Raw genomic sequence first — 16,044 nt, forward strand, 5'->3', positions numbered from 1 at the left:
GAATATTTATTGTTCTACCTGTATTATTTTGTTATCAAATGATTAATACTCAGAGCAACATAATGTAACTTCTCATTGTACAAATCTGGTAACAAAAAAAGCCAAATTTGTTGTAAACTTAAGTATGATAATATCATATGAAATCAATGTGTGAATGAATATTTATTGTTCTATCTGTATTATTTTAATGTGGAATGATTGATACTCAGAGCAACGTAATGTAACTTCCCAATACACAAATTATATTTGTATCTGTTGTAAAGAATAAAAATCCTACACTTTTGAGTGTATGGTCTGGGGGAACTAAGCTCTATAATCAGCTTCAATGATGACTTCGCGAATAGTGGATCTGGGTTTTGATGCTGTGTAGTGATTCTATGTAGCTACAGCAGCCTTAGAACACAGAAACCGTGGAATGCACTCTCTGCAAGGAGGGCAGCTCAAATTTCACACAGAGAAATGTGTTGTAACAAAAAGTAATACACTACAATACAATACAAAAGAAATGCATCCCTCCACATAAACCTTGCAGTCCCCTTGCTCACCATAGACGTTGATTCTGGCCTTCTGTGAGAAGCTGGAACCAAACTGGTTGGAGACGACGCACTGGTAATGGCCTGCCATGTTGTCCTGCACGTTGTGCAGATGCAGATTGGACGTGAAGCGCTTGACCTCCCCGTCACTCACTGCCAAGTTCTCCATCATGGAGTCGGGCAGCACCTGAAACAACACACACTGTGTCACTGCTCAGTGTCTTTTCTCAATCATGATGCCCAGACAAAAGGGCTGAAAACTATATCAGATCTTTAAACCAGTAACCAAAACAATGTCAAAAAGACTCATTCAACACCAAGAAAATTTCAGTCATGTTTTAAACTGCCAGTTCATGAAACAAGCCCGAGGGAAATGAAAAAATGTTATCATTTTCTAGCTGAAACAATTAAATCAACTTAAAATCTCTTTCTGTGATCAACCACAACTTCTGAAATCTAACATGCACCTGAAGTTGTTTTTTTTTCTCTCTGACAATTAAAAAAAAAAAGTCCACAATGATAAAATGTTTATATGTGATTTTTTTGTTTTTTTAATGTAAGTGTCCTTAATCATACAATGTCCATCTAATGATTCTGAAGAAAAAAAAATTAACGTCCTCAATGATGTACTGTCCATCTGACTTTTTTTTTTTTTTTTCTCAAGTATAATCATCCCCAAAGAAATAATGTCCATCTGATCTTTTAAAAATCTTAACCCCTAGGCTGCCTATATGACGAGATAACTCGTCATGGCAAGCATGTATGCTTCGCTGCCACAATGACGAGATAACTCGTCATCGAAATATTCTGACTTTTCTCTGGTTTGCATTCACTTCGTTGACAAAAATAGTGGTAGTTTTAGCCTGGGGAATCTCTCTAGATTCTATTCATAGCTAGAAACCCCATCTATGTCATGAAGCAGTCCTTTATTTGAACGTTTTGGTTGGGTCACTGTCCTAGTGTTTGCCTGACTTCTGTCCTTGCTCGCTCAGCAAAATAATGGACTGACGCCATGCTCAAGACATGCAATCGTGATGAACTAAATCAACCAAGATTTCTTTCTTTAGCTGATGCTCAGAAAGAACCGAAGTGTAAATTTGAAGGAGAAGACAGTGATGAACATTTATTGGACGATTTGATAGAAAATAAAGGGAGCAATCAAGAGAGTGGCCAAGATGCGACTGTAAGTGAGTGATGCCTGCTGTACAGATGTTAGCAAACGACAGAACATAACCGAATTAGTAGCAGGACACAGTGTGAGCAATATTCTTGGCACTCAGCCAACGCGGTCTAATGAGAACTGGATCAAGTGACCGTGTGAGAGGGGTGAAAAGGGGGGGAGGGTGGAGACTGAAGGGGCGTGGCCTCACATCCATCTTATCACTTGGAGAAGTCACAATGCACTGTGTATCTATCTCTTAAAAAAATATATATATTGTGGTTGTTCTAGTATGATTTTGTGTTTGCAGATATCCATTTGTCCAGAAAATATGATATTTTAGTGCAAATTACCTGACTAATGTTTGTAATGAACAAGCTGAAAATGTGACAAAAAACAAAACACTGATTTCAAAACAACAGCATGTCACTAAAAATATATAAAATGGGAAAACAACATGTGTTTTGTATTCTTTATTCATTTACCTTTCAGAAAATATATACTTTTATGGGTCTTTCTCCAATAACAAAGAGCACAGAATTTTTAGAAAATTTATACCTGTTTTTTGGGAAAAAACCCTGGCAAAAAGATTTCACTTAAATTTTATTTTCCTGGCAGCGAAAGGGTTAATATAAGTGACCTCAACAATACAATGCCAATCTGCCCTTTTTATTTATTTATTTATTTTTCATTTTTTAAATACAAGCATCCTCAAAGACATACTGTCAATTCTGACCAAAAAAAAAAAGGCGATCTCAATATCAAAGTCTCTGACTGACTCACCACATTATCTTTCTTCCACTGAATCGAGGGCTCAGTTTCTCCTGTAACAGCTGCGGAGCAAGTCAAGGTCATGTTCTGACCTTTGTAGGCATTCTGTGACTGGGGGCTGCTCAAGATGACGGGTTTGGAAATTTCCAGGTCATCTGGGCACAGAACAACACATCACTTACTTGCTGGAGCGTGGTCAAGGCATAAACTGCAGGTACAGAGCAGGTTTATATAAGTCATTCTAGGCTTATATAAGTCATTCTGAAACATTTTCATGTTCACGAAATGTAGAAATAAAAACCAATGAGAACAGACTTTCAGCAGTATCAGATGATCTGCACTGCTGACTGTGGGCTACTGAACTGCAACTGAAATCTAGCAGCAAAATTCTTTTCCCTGATTTATTCACAGCAGCATTTTCAACAGAACTGAAGCGCTTTGATGCCCCTACCATAAACAAAAACATTCAACATGTGTACAAAACCATCCTCATATATATATTTTTTGGGGGGGAGGGAAGGGGGGGCGGGGGGGGGGGGCATGAGGGGTGACAGTTTTGTCTTTTAAGAGTACCACTTACTACACTTGAAGGCTTTGGCAGGCACGTCAAAGATGCTCTTTCCCCGCAGGGCCTGGGGGTAGCTGCAGACGGCAATGACCGAGTTCTGGAACCCATAGCTCCTCAGCCAGCCCGCCAGCCACCCCAGGTGACAGTCACACAGCAGGTTGGTAGAATTCAGCCGTCTGCACACATGCATTTCTATCATCATGTACTTCATATAATGTTCATTACCAAGGCTGTCAGATTGCAGGATGTTTGATAGTCTTGTCCAACTATAACCATCAGAACAGTAGAGGAGGCAACTGCTGTCCCCACTATCTGAGCTAGAATTAGATTGTAGTGCAGAGTGTCTTGCTCAAGTTACATCCCCACTCTCAGCCAACAGGGCTTTAGGATTGCTGGTGTTGGGATGGTCCCAAAAGCCCAGTAAGGCTACACATATTTGTAACCTCAAGTGTTTCAAATAATATTCTTTAGCAAGGCAGTCTGCATAAAAGCTACACATTTGTAACCTCATGTGTTTCATGTAATGTTCTTTAGCAAGGCTGTCTGCATGTAAACTCATGTATTTTATCCAATGTCATTGTTTATTTTCTCTGTTACTGGCCCAGTCACTGTGTCGTAATACTATTAAGGTGGACCACTGCGTCATTTTTAGCTAATTTTTGTTTCTCAGGAACTACTAAAGATATCTGCATGAAATTTGGTACACATACTCAGGATGTTAATATAGACATCTGTGCTACGTTTGAAGATTATAAGTCAAACAGATATGAAGATATGATAATTTTATCATAAAAATACACACGGTTATTTGGCCCATTTGCAGCACTGAACACATGCATTACATAATGATTCTCATCATTTCCACAGTTTGTTTTGACATCATTTAGTGCAATGATCACAAAAGCAGATGCCCATTGTCCACAAGCATTGTTCTCTGTCTTGTCAAAAACGCATAAAATTATGCATTCACGTTTGTATGCTTTAGTCACTTGCTATGAAAAAAACTACTAGAGGTAGAGAGTTCTAACTATGTTCATTGCACTCAGCACACATTTTTACATCAGTGTGCCTAATTTTATGATAATATTTTCACTGTATCAATTGTTACACGTGGGCCACTGATGCACCTGCAGCAGAAATTCAACTTTTGAGAAAAACGCCTTCAAAGATTGTGTTGAGAACTCACAAACTGCAACCCATAGTTACACATTAAAAAAATAATACACAGGAAAATAGCACTTGGCCAATATCACTAAGTGGTGAGAGAGAGTTTTTTTTCAGTTACTTGATTGTTCAAAATGCTCCTGGGGCGTATACTTCTCCCTCATCTGCCCGTCGATGTTCACGTTCCTGACGTCTCACAGTTTCAATTTTTTTCCTCTTTTGTTTTGCTCTGTCAGAGGATTTTCTGGTTGCTGTTTTGGCCCTGAGCATATCTGATTTCTCTGCAAACATCTCTGCATTGCTCCCAGCCACAAGATCCAGTTCAGCAAGCACATCCAGAAGGGCGGTAGATCCCTTATTGTATCGCTGAACGCAGACTGCCACAGCAGAGTGGACTGTACGGAGGCAGTGAAGCCATGTTTTTTGGTGCATGGGTCGTGGCATATTCACCATACCAAAAAAACGGCATAGCTGGGTGTAGCCAATCCCAGTTGCAGAAGCAGCAGCAACAAGGCGACGGTTGATGTCAAAACCTGTGTAGACAGGCCCCGTCTTCAGCGATGTCATGGTCTGTGTCCCTGGAATCACAGCGCCACAGGAAACACACCTCACCTCCAGACTGCATGCTGACCCCATCCTCTTTGTCTCATCTTCAAATACAGAGACCTGAAAAAAAAATCAAATGTGTGAGAATTGAAGGTACAAGAGAAAGAATGAGAGAGAGAGAGAAAGAGAGAGAATAAAGAGACTCAGACTGACAGTTTTTTTTACACACACACACATACACACACACTGACAGTATGTCAGACTCAGTAAAAATCCACAGAAATATTACTTGGAAAAGTATTTCAATACTTGAGAAAAATAAAAACTGCCTCTGAAAACAAAAATCAAAGAACTTGAAAAAAAAAGAAAGAAAAAAAAAAGAAGTAAATCAATGGGCTCACAAAAAAAGAAGAAAGGTATTCAGATGGCTTTTTTTCTTTTCTTTTCTTTGCTATGAAACAAAACAAAAACTCCTGAAATAAAATAGAATACTATATTATATTTATTAAATATTATATATCTGTAGACTATTATATTATTTTCCACAAACCTTTGATATGCATTTTCCACAATGAACTGACGACACCAAGCAGTCCAATGTTGACACATCAACGATGATGTTCTGTGAGGACTGTGGCTGTCCCGAGCGAAGTTGTACTTCGGGAACTGATGCACTTTTTTTTGACGGTGGTTCTTCGTCTGAACTGGAGTCACTGTCACCCGTACACACATGTTTTCTGGTGAAAACGTCCAATTTTCTCTTCGAACTGAGAAGCGGCGTGCTTTCACTGACGCCGGTCGATGTCGAAGGCACCGCTAAGTCGGTCGCTGTTTCGGCAGACTTTTTTTCAGCTTGTGTTGTAATCTTTCGCTTTCTCTTCTTTTTGCCGAATGCAAAGACAGTCCTAAACTTCTTTCCAGCGTGTCTTGGCATTGTCCGTGACTTTTAGTAGAAAATTTCGATCAAAATCTTAGGCAACTGGTGTGTCGATTGAAACCGTGATGAAAACAGACGCCATCTTGGAAAAAGTCACATGACCGATTGGGCCAATGGGCTATTTTTTTACTCCAACAAACCAATCAGAAACCTCGACTCAGCCACAACCCCTAAAAAATGCCTCTCGGGTTCCTTCGGATTTGCTCTTCGTGTGTTTCCGTGAGTGGAATTTTCCACAGGAAATGGCAATGAGAAGACAGACCGGTGAATGACCTTCACACTGATACCAAACAAGATGGGGTTTCCAAACCAGATCGCGAGCACCAGGCTGTCCAAATCGATGCAAACTTCGAGTTTTTTGTCACATTCGCTCAAACTTCACACACACCCAGGTCAGAAAATGATTTTATTTGCAATGAAATCGGTCAAATTGAGCAAAATGGTTGACAGAAATGCAAAGAAGAGACATTGTTTGACCAAATACAAGTATAATCCCAAAACACGTTTTTTAATGATTTTTGGTGAAAAACCTATGCCGTGGTCCACCTTAATAGTGGTATTACCCCTAACAAATCCTCCTCCCATCACAAATGTGTAACAGCATTTTTTTTTTTAAAGCATCAAACCAAACAGTGTCCCAATTCACCTACCTACCATTTCAGTTTCACCTACTCACCCCCACCCCCCCCTTTTCCCCCCCCCATATAAACACACGCAATCCAATGAAGAAACTGATTTTTTTTGGATTTTTTTTAACACATACACACGCGTGTGCTCACGCAAATACAACTGAATACATAGGCAAACTAGTAATAGGCAAAGCAGGATCATCAATTTAGTGACAGGCTAACTGGAAACAGGTGAAAGAGGAATACGCCAAATGGGAAAAGGCAAATCAGGATGATACCACCCCCACAAACTGAACGCAACACTCACAGTCCGAGGCATTTGCAAACGAAGCAAAATCCTCATGGTGTGCCCTTCCTCCAGCACATGAACTGTTGTTTGTGTCCCTTATATAATATTTACAGACTTTCTGTTGTTGTTTTTTCCCCTTCTCTTTCCTTCTTCTTCTTTCCTTTTCCAAGTAGATGTATTTGCATGTATGTACATGTACCTTTATATACATCATCACTGTTTGTACCTTCAAAAAAACAAGAAAAAAAACAACTAAGGTAAGTATGTCTGTTTTGTAAAGAAATAAAAAATCTGAAAAAAAAAGTTACCAAAAACAACTAAAAAAACAAAACAAAAACAAAACAAAAGCATACCCTCGCAAACTGTCACCTTATTGTACATGTATATGTATTACCTCTATCGCTAAAGGCGTTGTAAATAAATTGTTATTCTGCTTTACTGGTGTGGCATTTAATGTCAAAATTGTAATGGAGACGAAGCTGAAAAGAAAATTTAACCTTCTGTGCAAGGGGGGGGCAAAAAAAAGAAAAAAAGAAATGACACCCACAGCTCGCGGAGGTTGACGAGAGGCTTGAAGGAGTGGTGCTGGATGGTAGTGATGTCGTTGTCCTCCAGGTGGAGTTGCTGAAGGCTGGCCAGGCCGGCGAAGGCGTGGTTGGTGATGGACTTGATGTGGTTCATCTTCAGGCCCAGCTTGATCAGGCTCTGCAGGCCCGTGAAGGCCCCAGTCATGTCCTCCATCGTCCACGCTATCGCATTGTCGTTCATCTCCCTGAAACCCCACTGACACAGTGAGCTTGCTTATCTTTGTCATTGGGAGGAAGAAGGTTGATGCTTGTTCGTTTATTTATTTATAGTCATCTAAGATGATGATATCAGACTGAGAGGATTGATGCAAGAATGAATAAATAAAACCTGGAATCTGACTGATATGGGTAATTATATATATAAGTGCCTATCTTAGGTCAAAGACCAAGCTCTGAGTGCTTTACATATATATAAAGAGTCATTTTCACAACTGGCTGCCTGCACTGATACTTTATATAGTGCCTGTGCTCAATCAGAGACCGCGCTCTTATTACTTAACTTAATTAGGCGGGATACGTGTGTAAAGGAGATAATAAATGAGACAACTGCATGAAAAACTATTAAAAAAAACAAAAACAAAAAGACTCAACCCCAAACACTCCAATATAAAGGGTGTGGACCCCCCAACAGAACAAAAGAAACAACAGAGAAGCAGACACACACTTCACGGATATCAAAGGAAAGAAAAGACCCGAGTGTAACACAACGGGGGAAGACCAAGTGGGAGGACCAGAGAGACACACTGCAAACAAAAATCACACACACACACACACTCCAACAGATACAAAAAATAATATAATAAAAAAAACACAACAACAACAGACACACACACATAAAGAAAAGATACAACAGATACAATGTAGCAGCATCATCACCATAACAAAGAGAACACCACAGAGACTGGATCGGGTCAGAAACAACCTCCATTCACTCCAATGCAAAACAATGACCTGTCCCATGATCCCCTCTCCTGAATGGTGCCCTGTGACAAGGACTTGGGGTAAGGCATCCTTTCTTCCCCCCACCACCCACCTTCCTACTCATCCTGTTTGTGCAGACCTGCCATCCCCAATTAGGTAGGAATACCAGGGAGCCCCCTCCCCGAATCAGGCCAGTGTCAGTGTTTGCCATCCTGCCGACCCTGTTTGCCAGGTCTCCGCAAATATTGGCCCGGCCATTGTTAAGGCATGATGACTTGAGGGTTTTCGGGTTTCATGACCTCTAGTTTTTGGGTACTGGGAAACAGGAGGACAGTCTCTCTCTCTCTCTTTTCCCCTTTCTGCCCATGGTATTTTTGTTATGTTTATTCTTTCTTTTTTTTTTTGTTGTGATACAATAATAATAACTGACAGATATGAATCTTCTTTGTGTGGTCAAAAGCCACGAGTATGGGATTACTTTGAATGTCTCTGTGCTTTAGCTACTTCAAAGAGACAGTAGGGTGGGTCCTTGCTCTGCTTTACAATCAAAAAAAAAAAAAAAGGAAAAGAAATAAAATAAATAAATAAAAAAGAATAGTTTACGTTATATGCAGTATATGCACAGTTCACCGACCATCTTCTGTGAACTGTCCTACATACATATACAAGTCTTCAATTATTGCAATAATTTTTTTTTTCAAGGCACTACTATGAAAACATCACAAAGGTTATTCATCATATGAAACGTTTGTTCAGAATAAATAATCCAAACACACAACACACCCACTGACCCAATGAAATATTTTGCAATGCTTGACAAGAAATACACATGTCATGGGCTGACGCATAGATACTTTACACACATGCATAGACAAACAATACACATGCACAGAAACACACAGAGAAACATACATCACACACTCACACACACAAACGCACACACACAGAGTTCAGGCACTCACAGTGTGATGAGGTCAGTCAGGCCATCGAACGCCCCGTCGTCAATGCGTGACAGCCTGTTGTGGTCCAGCAGCAGTTTCTCCAGGCGTGTCAGCTTCCGGAACGTTTTGGTGTAGATTGTCTTCAGCTGGTTGTGGGTCAAATCCCTGGTGACCACAACACCAACAACAGTTTAGTCTCACACCCTAAACTCAATGCTTCCAATCACATCCCTGCATTCAAGTTCACATAATGTCCCTAAATTCAAGACTTCTGACTGCACATAATATAAATCATTCCTGAAAAAGGTTTGTATACTGAAAATGTGGATATTTCTTTTACTGTGTTATTGCGGTTTTCTGTGTATGTTTTGTTGCTGTTATTGTTGTTCAGGCTTCTGACTGTGTCTCAAAATTCAAGACTTCACATATGTCCCTGCAATCAATGGTTCTGAATATATGTCCAAAAATTCAAAGCTTCCATTTTCCTAAATTCATAGACTTCTGATCATATCCCCAAATCAAAAGTTCCAGATTATGAGAAAGTGAGAGAGGGGGGAAGCAATGAAATGGTTTTCATCAACATTTCTGGTGCTTTTCCTTTATGATTATAAATCGCTGCAATTCTGTTATTATCTTGCCAGTCCTTAAGACAGATCAAGCACAAAGACACATGCATACACACAAACTATATGCAGTAATTCTGTTGGGAAATAGCATAAATAACTGCCTTTTGGGAGGATAATTTGGCTTTAATACAAATGTATTCAAGCACAAAACCCCCAATACAGAGGCATGCATACGCACACACACACACACTCATACACACGCACAAAAGAGACGATACTCATTCTCTCTCCTGTGGCCCCAAGAGTTCCATCAAACAGCATCCATCCCTCCTTTTCCCCACCACACCCCCACAATATGGAACAAACCACCCCTCCCTTCCCCTCCTTTGGTCATCATGAAGCCAGAAAAAAAAGAAGAAAAAAAAAAAAGAATAACACAACCCTCTCTATTTCTACAGCTCTGCAACCAGATCATAACGACCTGGGCATGTGAATGCCACATAAATTGACAGACACAATGCACTGACAACACACACACCTTGAACAACACATAACGCAATGACCATCCACAAACACATTGACACAAAATGCACTGACAGACATACAACGCACTGACAGACAAAACACGGACAGACGCACAACCCATTTAGTGACACAACACACTGATCAGACACACACAACACATTAAGCAGACACACAATGCATTGGCCAGATGCACACAACACATTAACCACACACATAACACATTAACCAGACACAACGCACTGACCAAACACACAAAGACACACAACACACTGACCAGACACACAACAACACATTGACCAGGCACACACAACAACACATTGACCAGACACACACACAACACATTCACCAGACACACAAAATGCTTTGACCAGACACACATCAGGCCCCTGCCACACCCCCACCTCACCCGTTCCCCCCCTATCAATATCACCCAGCGGTCCCTCCTGATGAGACGATTTCTCCATTCTTCCTCCTGCTGTACATACAAAACCAGACTCCCTCTCTCTGCCTTCCTCATCACACTGTCAGGACCAGAGGCTTCTTGCTCTGCCAGCTTTCAGGGTTTGGTGGAAAAGACCAAACACTGGAGGAGGAGGAGAGGAGAAGGAGGGGGAGGAGGAAGAGGAGAAGGATGGAGGAGGGGGTGGCGGCTTGATTGAAAAACAGTCAGTGAGAAAGTGAAAATAATGATACCCAGAGGGGGAGGGGAGGTGGTGGGGGGTGGGGGGTGGGAGATAGAGAGAGAGAGAGGTCAGAAAAAAGAAGAAAAAACAAAAACAACAACCCAAGTTTGGAGGAGAAGGCGATGGAGAGAGAGAGAGGACAGAAGAAGAGAGGAGAGGAGAGAAGGGAGAAAGAAGGAAACACAAACGGAAGTGTGAAGCTGAGGGTGTTTTATTATTTTGCATTTGGGATGAAAGAGGTGAGAGAGAGCATGTGTGTGTGTGCATGTGTATGTGTGTGTGTGCGCGCGCGAGTCCATGTGTGTGAGAGAGAGGGAGGGCTCGAAGAGAAGGGCAGAGAAAGAGATGGAAAGAAAGAGAAAGAAGAGAGTGAGAAAAGAGAGGATAGGAGAGAGGCAGAGAGAGAGGGGACAGAGAGACAGAAGGACAGAGACAGAAACAAGCACAGAGAGACAGGACAGAGGAGTTGTTGGGTGGGACGGGTGAGTGAGAAGGGTTTCATGAGAAAGGGGGTGGTAGGGGTTCATGAGAAAGGAGGTGGTGGTGCTGCTGGGTGGTGAGGTGTTTTATTTAGGATTGAAAGGGGATGAAAAAAAAGAAGAAAGGAAAATCAGTGCCGAGGTTTTTATTTTGGGAAGTCAGAGTGTGTGGAGGAGAGAAGAGAGGGGGTGGAGGGGGAGGGAGAGAAGTGACAGAAAATCTGTGGTGAGGTTTTATTTGGGGAGTGTGGGCGGTGGGGATGGGGGGTGGTAGGAGTTCAGAAGAAGGGGGCAGAGATGAAAAAAAAAAGAAAAAAAAGACAGAGGTGGAGCAAGGTTGGGGGAGGAAAGGGTAAAAGAAAAGAGAGGAGGTGGGGAAAAAAAGAGGAAGGTTTGGAGGGTTGGGGAGGGGGTGTGGGAGGTGGCAAGAGGAGAAAATGAGGAGCTGTGTTTGTTTGTGCGGGGGGACTCCCCGGGTGTTGCTCAAAGGCCTGACACCATATGGCAGTCATTCCTCCCTGTGTACCTTGCTTCTGCTCCACCAGTCTGTCTCAACATCCACCCTGCACTCCTTCCTTTCTTCCCCTTTCTCTCTCTCTCTCTCTCTCCACCAGCCTTCCTTCCCCTCTTTCCTTCTCTCTGATGTCTCCATCCACATTCCCCCATCCCTGGTTAGTTGATATTTTCTGTGGACTAAATTTTTTTGAGTACTTTTGGTTCTGAGTGCTTTTTGAACGAACATGAGTACTTTCTGAACTAACTTTTTTTGTGCTTTTTGAATCTCTTTTTCAACCCACTCCCATGTGTTACATTTCTCAGTCATTTCTCCCCCCTTGCCCCTCACCTCTCTACCCCGTGTCTGGGGGATTGGTGGGGGAGCAGGGGGTGGGGGTTTGGGGGGTTGGCAGTTTACTTCCAGTCAATCTGTCAATCAATTACACAAATCGATTGATGATAATAATAATGGCCATTTCTATGGCGCATTTCTCCAGAAATACTGCTCAAAGCGCTTTTCATTTTGTTTCCAAGTGATCTGTTTGTCTTACACAACCCAACTATCCCATGGCATACAATGCCAAACTCTCTCTCTCTCCTTTTGCATGGTCCCTCAATGATAGAAGATAACTAAAACTGTGCCACAGATGCCCATGAACCCAGTTCAAGTCCACTCATTCTTTCAAATTTGTCCCTTCTCACTGTCACTCTCAAGCCCCTACTACCTTCACACACACACACACACACACAAATCAGTTACACCTTCACAATCATCAACACCCCCTCTCCCTTTCCCCCAACAGTGGCACACAAACTGTGTCCAGGGGCAGGGCCAGGCAAGGACACGTGAAAGATTCGTTGGACACCAACCACCGGCTTCAGCGGGAACTATCACCAGGCAGCACAATGGTCAGGCTTGGCTGGCCAGCCGTTAAAGCCTCATAAACCATTCAAAGGCATGCGTCTGTCAAACCCTCCCTCCCCTTCCTCCTAGCTCCTTTGTCATCCGTTTGCCTCTGGCGAAAGTCACACCAGTTGAACCGATTTCTATGGTGTTTCTACTTCTTCCTGAAAATCCACTTTTGCATCCCAAGGTGTGGGTGAGTGAGTTGTGTGAGTGAGTATTTGTGTGTGTGTGAGAGAGAGAGAGAGAGAGTGAGAGAGAGAAAGAATGTGATGACAGTTTCTAGCCAAGCCAACCTTGGAGGTCTATCAGGGCTTTCAAAACAACATGTCACTCAAATCTTATACAACGCACACAAACACACACACACACTGACTAACCCATCTATCAACCCAACAATCCATTATCATCTTTTTTTTTTTTTTTTGGTTAAAAAACAAATCTGTGCTTTCAGTAGTATGATGAAAATACTGATCCAAAATGAGTTTCATAGGGGTAAGATAATCTCTCTCTCTCCCTCTCTCTCTCTCACACACACGTACACACAAAGAGGCAAATACACACTCATTCACTCACTTTCATAGACATATAAACAGGGCATTATAAACACTTTTAAAAAATTGCAGTGAGATTCCGATGATCCAATAATGGAACCACAGACCCATGTGAGAACAAACTGCATTTTCACCTTCTCTTTAAATCACACTCTTTCATTTGAGATTCATTGCGTTATCCATATATTTTTTTAAAATCAACAACAGTAAATAAAAAAGAATTAAAAAATTATATCCATTTTACAACTGAATATAATCCTTAGTCTCCATACCTTATTATTTTTTTTTTGCTAAACAAGAGCAGCAATTTAAATTCAAAATCAGGGAACTGATGACACACAAATTCCTGTCTCTTTTCTTTCTCTTTCACTGTTTCAAATTCTTCTATCTTTTCCTTTTCTTTCATTGCAGTAAGTGTGTTTGTGTGCAGACACGCCTGTATGCACCTGTGTAAATAGTGAGCGAATAAGTGATGATGGTCTGCGTGTTTGTTTCTCTCTTTGAGTTAGAAAAGACACACACAGCCGCATGGCTGCACACTTGCTCTTTCAATACTTGCACAGGTGTGGGACATAAATGAGTGTGGGTGCGTTATTCATTTTTCAGTTTAACGTCTCTCCACATTGAGTGATTTTAGATGAGAGGGAGGGAGGGGGTGAGGGGGGAGAGAGAGAGAGAGAGAGAGAGAGAGAGAGACTAAGTGTGTGTTTGTCGTGCTGCAAAGCACATGTTCAAGTGCCTGTGTAAGTGGGTGCGAATTAATGCAAGTGCAAATTTTGTGTGTTTTGCAGTTGCACATTTTTAAAAAGACAAATAACATTACAGTCATATGAGCAAAGAATAGTGGGGTACCGGTAAGCCTTTGAAATTCACAAACAACAGTAACAATGACAAGAAGTGAATAACAAAATACCGGTCAACAATAAGGAGAAAAAAAAAGAAGAAAAAAGCAAGAAAACAACAACAACAGGGAAACCCCAACATTCTAACACCAGCCTCCACAAAAATGGTTACCTACACAGAACCAGACATCCAATCATACCTCCTACCCTGCTAAATACACATACCTATGTATAAAAAACAAACAAACGTACACACACACAAACATACATACACATGCATACATGCAAATGCTTGGAGCATGCAGCAAACCCAACTTCTTCCACTTAACTTTCATTATCTCAGGAGAAACAAAAGGATATGTTGATGACAAGTATGTAAGCATATTACGCTTGTAAACTTACTGTCATGAATCATGATGTAAATATCAACCATGCCCTCTAAAAAAACTACAGTGACTCTACGCTAGACAAACTGAAAGGAGACACCAATGAAAGAAAAGTGACAGACTGACAGCCACAACACACACATACATACTCACACAAACACAAACTAACAAAGTGACACAGACTGACAAGCAAAACACACACACACACACATAACTAACACACAAGTCAAGACAGAGCATGGGAACATATTCATTTTAAGCTGATCAAAATCTGAACAAAAACAGAGAGAGGGAAGAGTGGAGGACTGGACTGGGAGAATGACCATGCCAGGAGAGGGAAGGAGGTGGGGAGAGACAGAAAAAGCTGAAATGCATGAGTGGATGGGGGGAGGGGGCCAGCTGAATGCCCCTGTGAACCACCACCCACCCATCAATCAAACGCTGACAGGTCAATTCACCTCTGACACTGATGGATCTCATTAAGATATGCACAGGCTTTAGGATGACACAGGACTGCAACTCTGCATCACCACACCCCATTTGTATTACAGTGAACGCACACGCACGAAAAAAAGAGAACAATATGAACAATCAACTATGTGAAACTGAAAGAAAAAGAGGAAATCAAGAGGAAAAAATATAAAGGTAAGAGAAGACTCAAGGAAAAATATGCACACACACACACACACCTCTTTCTGTATGGATTCTTTTACAGTAATCCTTTCATTTAGCAAAAATCGGACAAATTAATGGACACACACGTGGACGTAAATGCACAAATATATGATATGGACACACACAAACAGGCACATGCACACCATCATGTATCTTCAATCATGCCCACACTTGCACTGACGAACATGTGACCAAGTTAGTACAAGAGCACGAACACATGCATTTTGGGAAGAGAAAGTGAGTGATTAGATGAGGCAAAGGTGGAGTGGGGAAAGTAGTGGATTTTCATCTACAATCACAGTTGTGGACAGACGATAAAAGAATAAACATGTGAATACCCACACTCACCCATCTTGTAACTGATACAGACAGCAACATGCCACAGAAACATGAGGACAAGAGAAAAAGCAGAAAACATTTCTAAAGACCCCAAAAGAGGCAATGTCCATGACAATCTGACAGGATTCCTGTTAAGACGAAAGCATACATAAGCGATAGCAGCCAACAGTGCAGAAGATACTCACAGTGAGTTGAGGTTCTGTTTGCAGCACTCCCACCCATCCTCCTGTATGTCCCCAATCTTGTTGTGGGTCAGAGACCTGCCAGTCACAGGAACACAGAACGGATTTAAAATACATGTCTGTGTCAGCATGTGTCAAAAATACAGCACATGTCAAAAATATAAGAAACACAAGTGGCAGTATGAGTCAAAAATACATCGATGTGTCAGCACATGTCAGATGTACATGTATGTGTCAGCACAAGTCAAAAACACATGTATGTGTCAGCATGTGTTATACGTATCTGTACATGTGTCAGCACGTCTGATACACATGTATGTGTAAGTGCATGTCCAAAATATGTATATGTTTTAGCACATGTCAGATATG

General features: G+C 41.4%; 1 protein-coding gene across 1 annotated transcript in view; it reads right to left on the bottom strand.

Annotated features, from left to right (window-relative positions):
* Positions 1–16,044, bottom strand: part of LOC143300070 (uncharacterized) — a 37,657-nt gene that overhangs the window by 4,647 nt on the left and 16,966 nt on the right. Inside the window, exons 9-14 of the mRNA XM_076613629.1 lie at positions 15,679–15,753; positions 9,067–9,210; positions 7,144–7,368; positions 3,044–3,207; positions 2,476–2,618; positions 546–720 (exon numbers count right to left, since the gene is read on the bottom strand). Coding sequence (XP_076469744.1) covers positions 546–720; positions 2,476–2,618; positions 3,044–3,207; positions 7,144–7,368; positions 9,067–9,210; positions 15,679–15,753 — 926 coding nt within the window. The remainder of the gene's footprint in view (positions 1–545; positions 721–2,475; positions 2,619–3,043; positions 3,208–7,143; positions 7,369–9,066; positions 9,211–15,678; positions 15,754–16,044) is intronic.

The sequence above is a fragment of the Babylonia areolata genome, chromosome 25 (genome assembly GCF_041734735.1).
Source record: "Babylonia areolata isolate BAREFJ2019XMU chromosome 25, ASM4173473v1, whole genome shotgun sequence".
Lineage (NCBI taxonomy): Eukaryota > Metazoa > Mollusca > Gastropoda > Neogastropoda > Buccinidae > Babylonia > Babylonia areolata.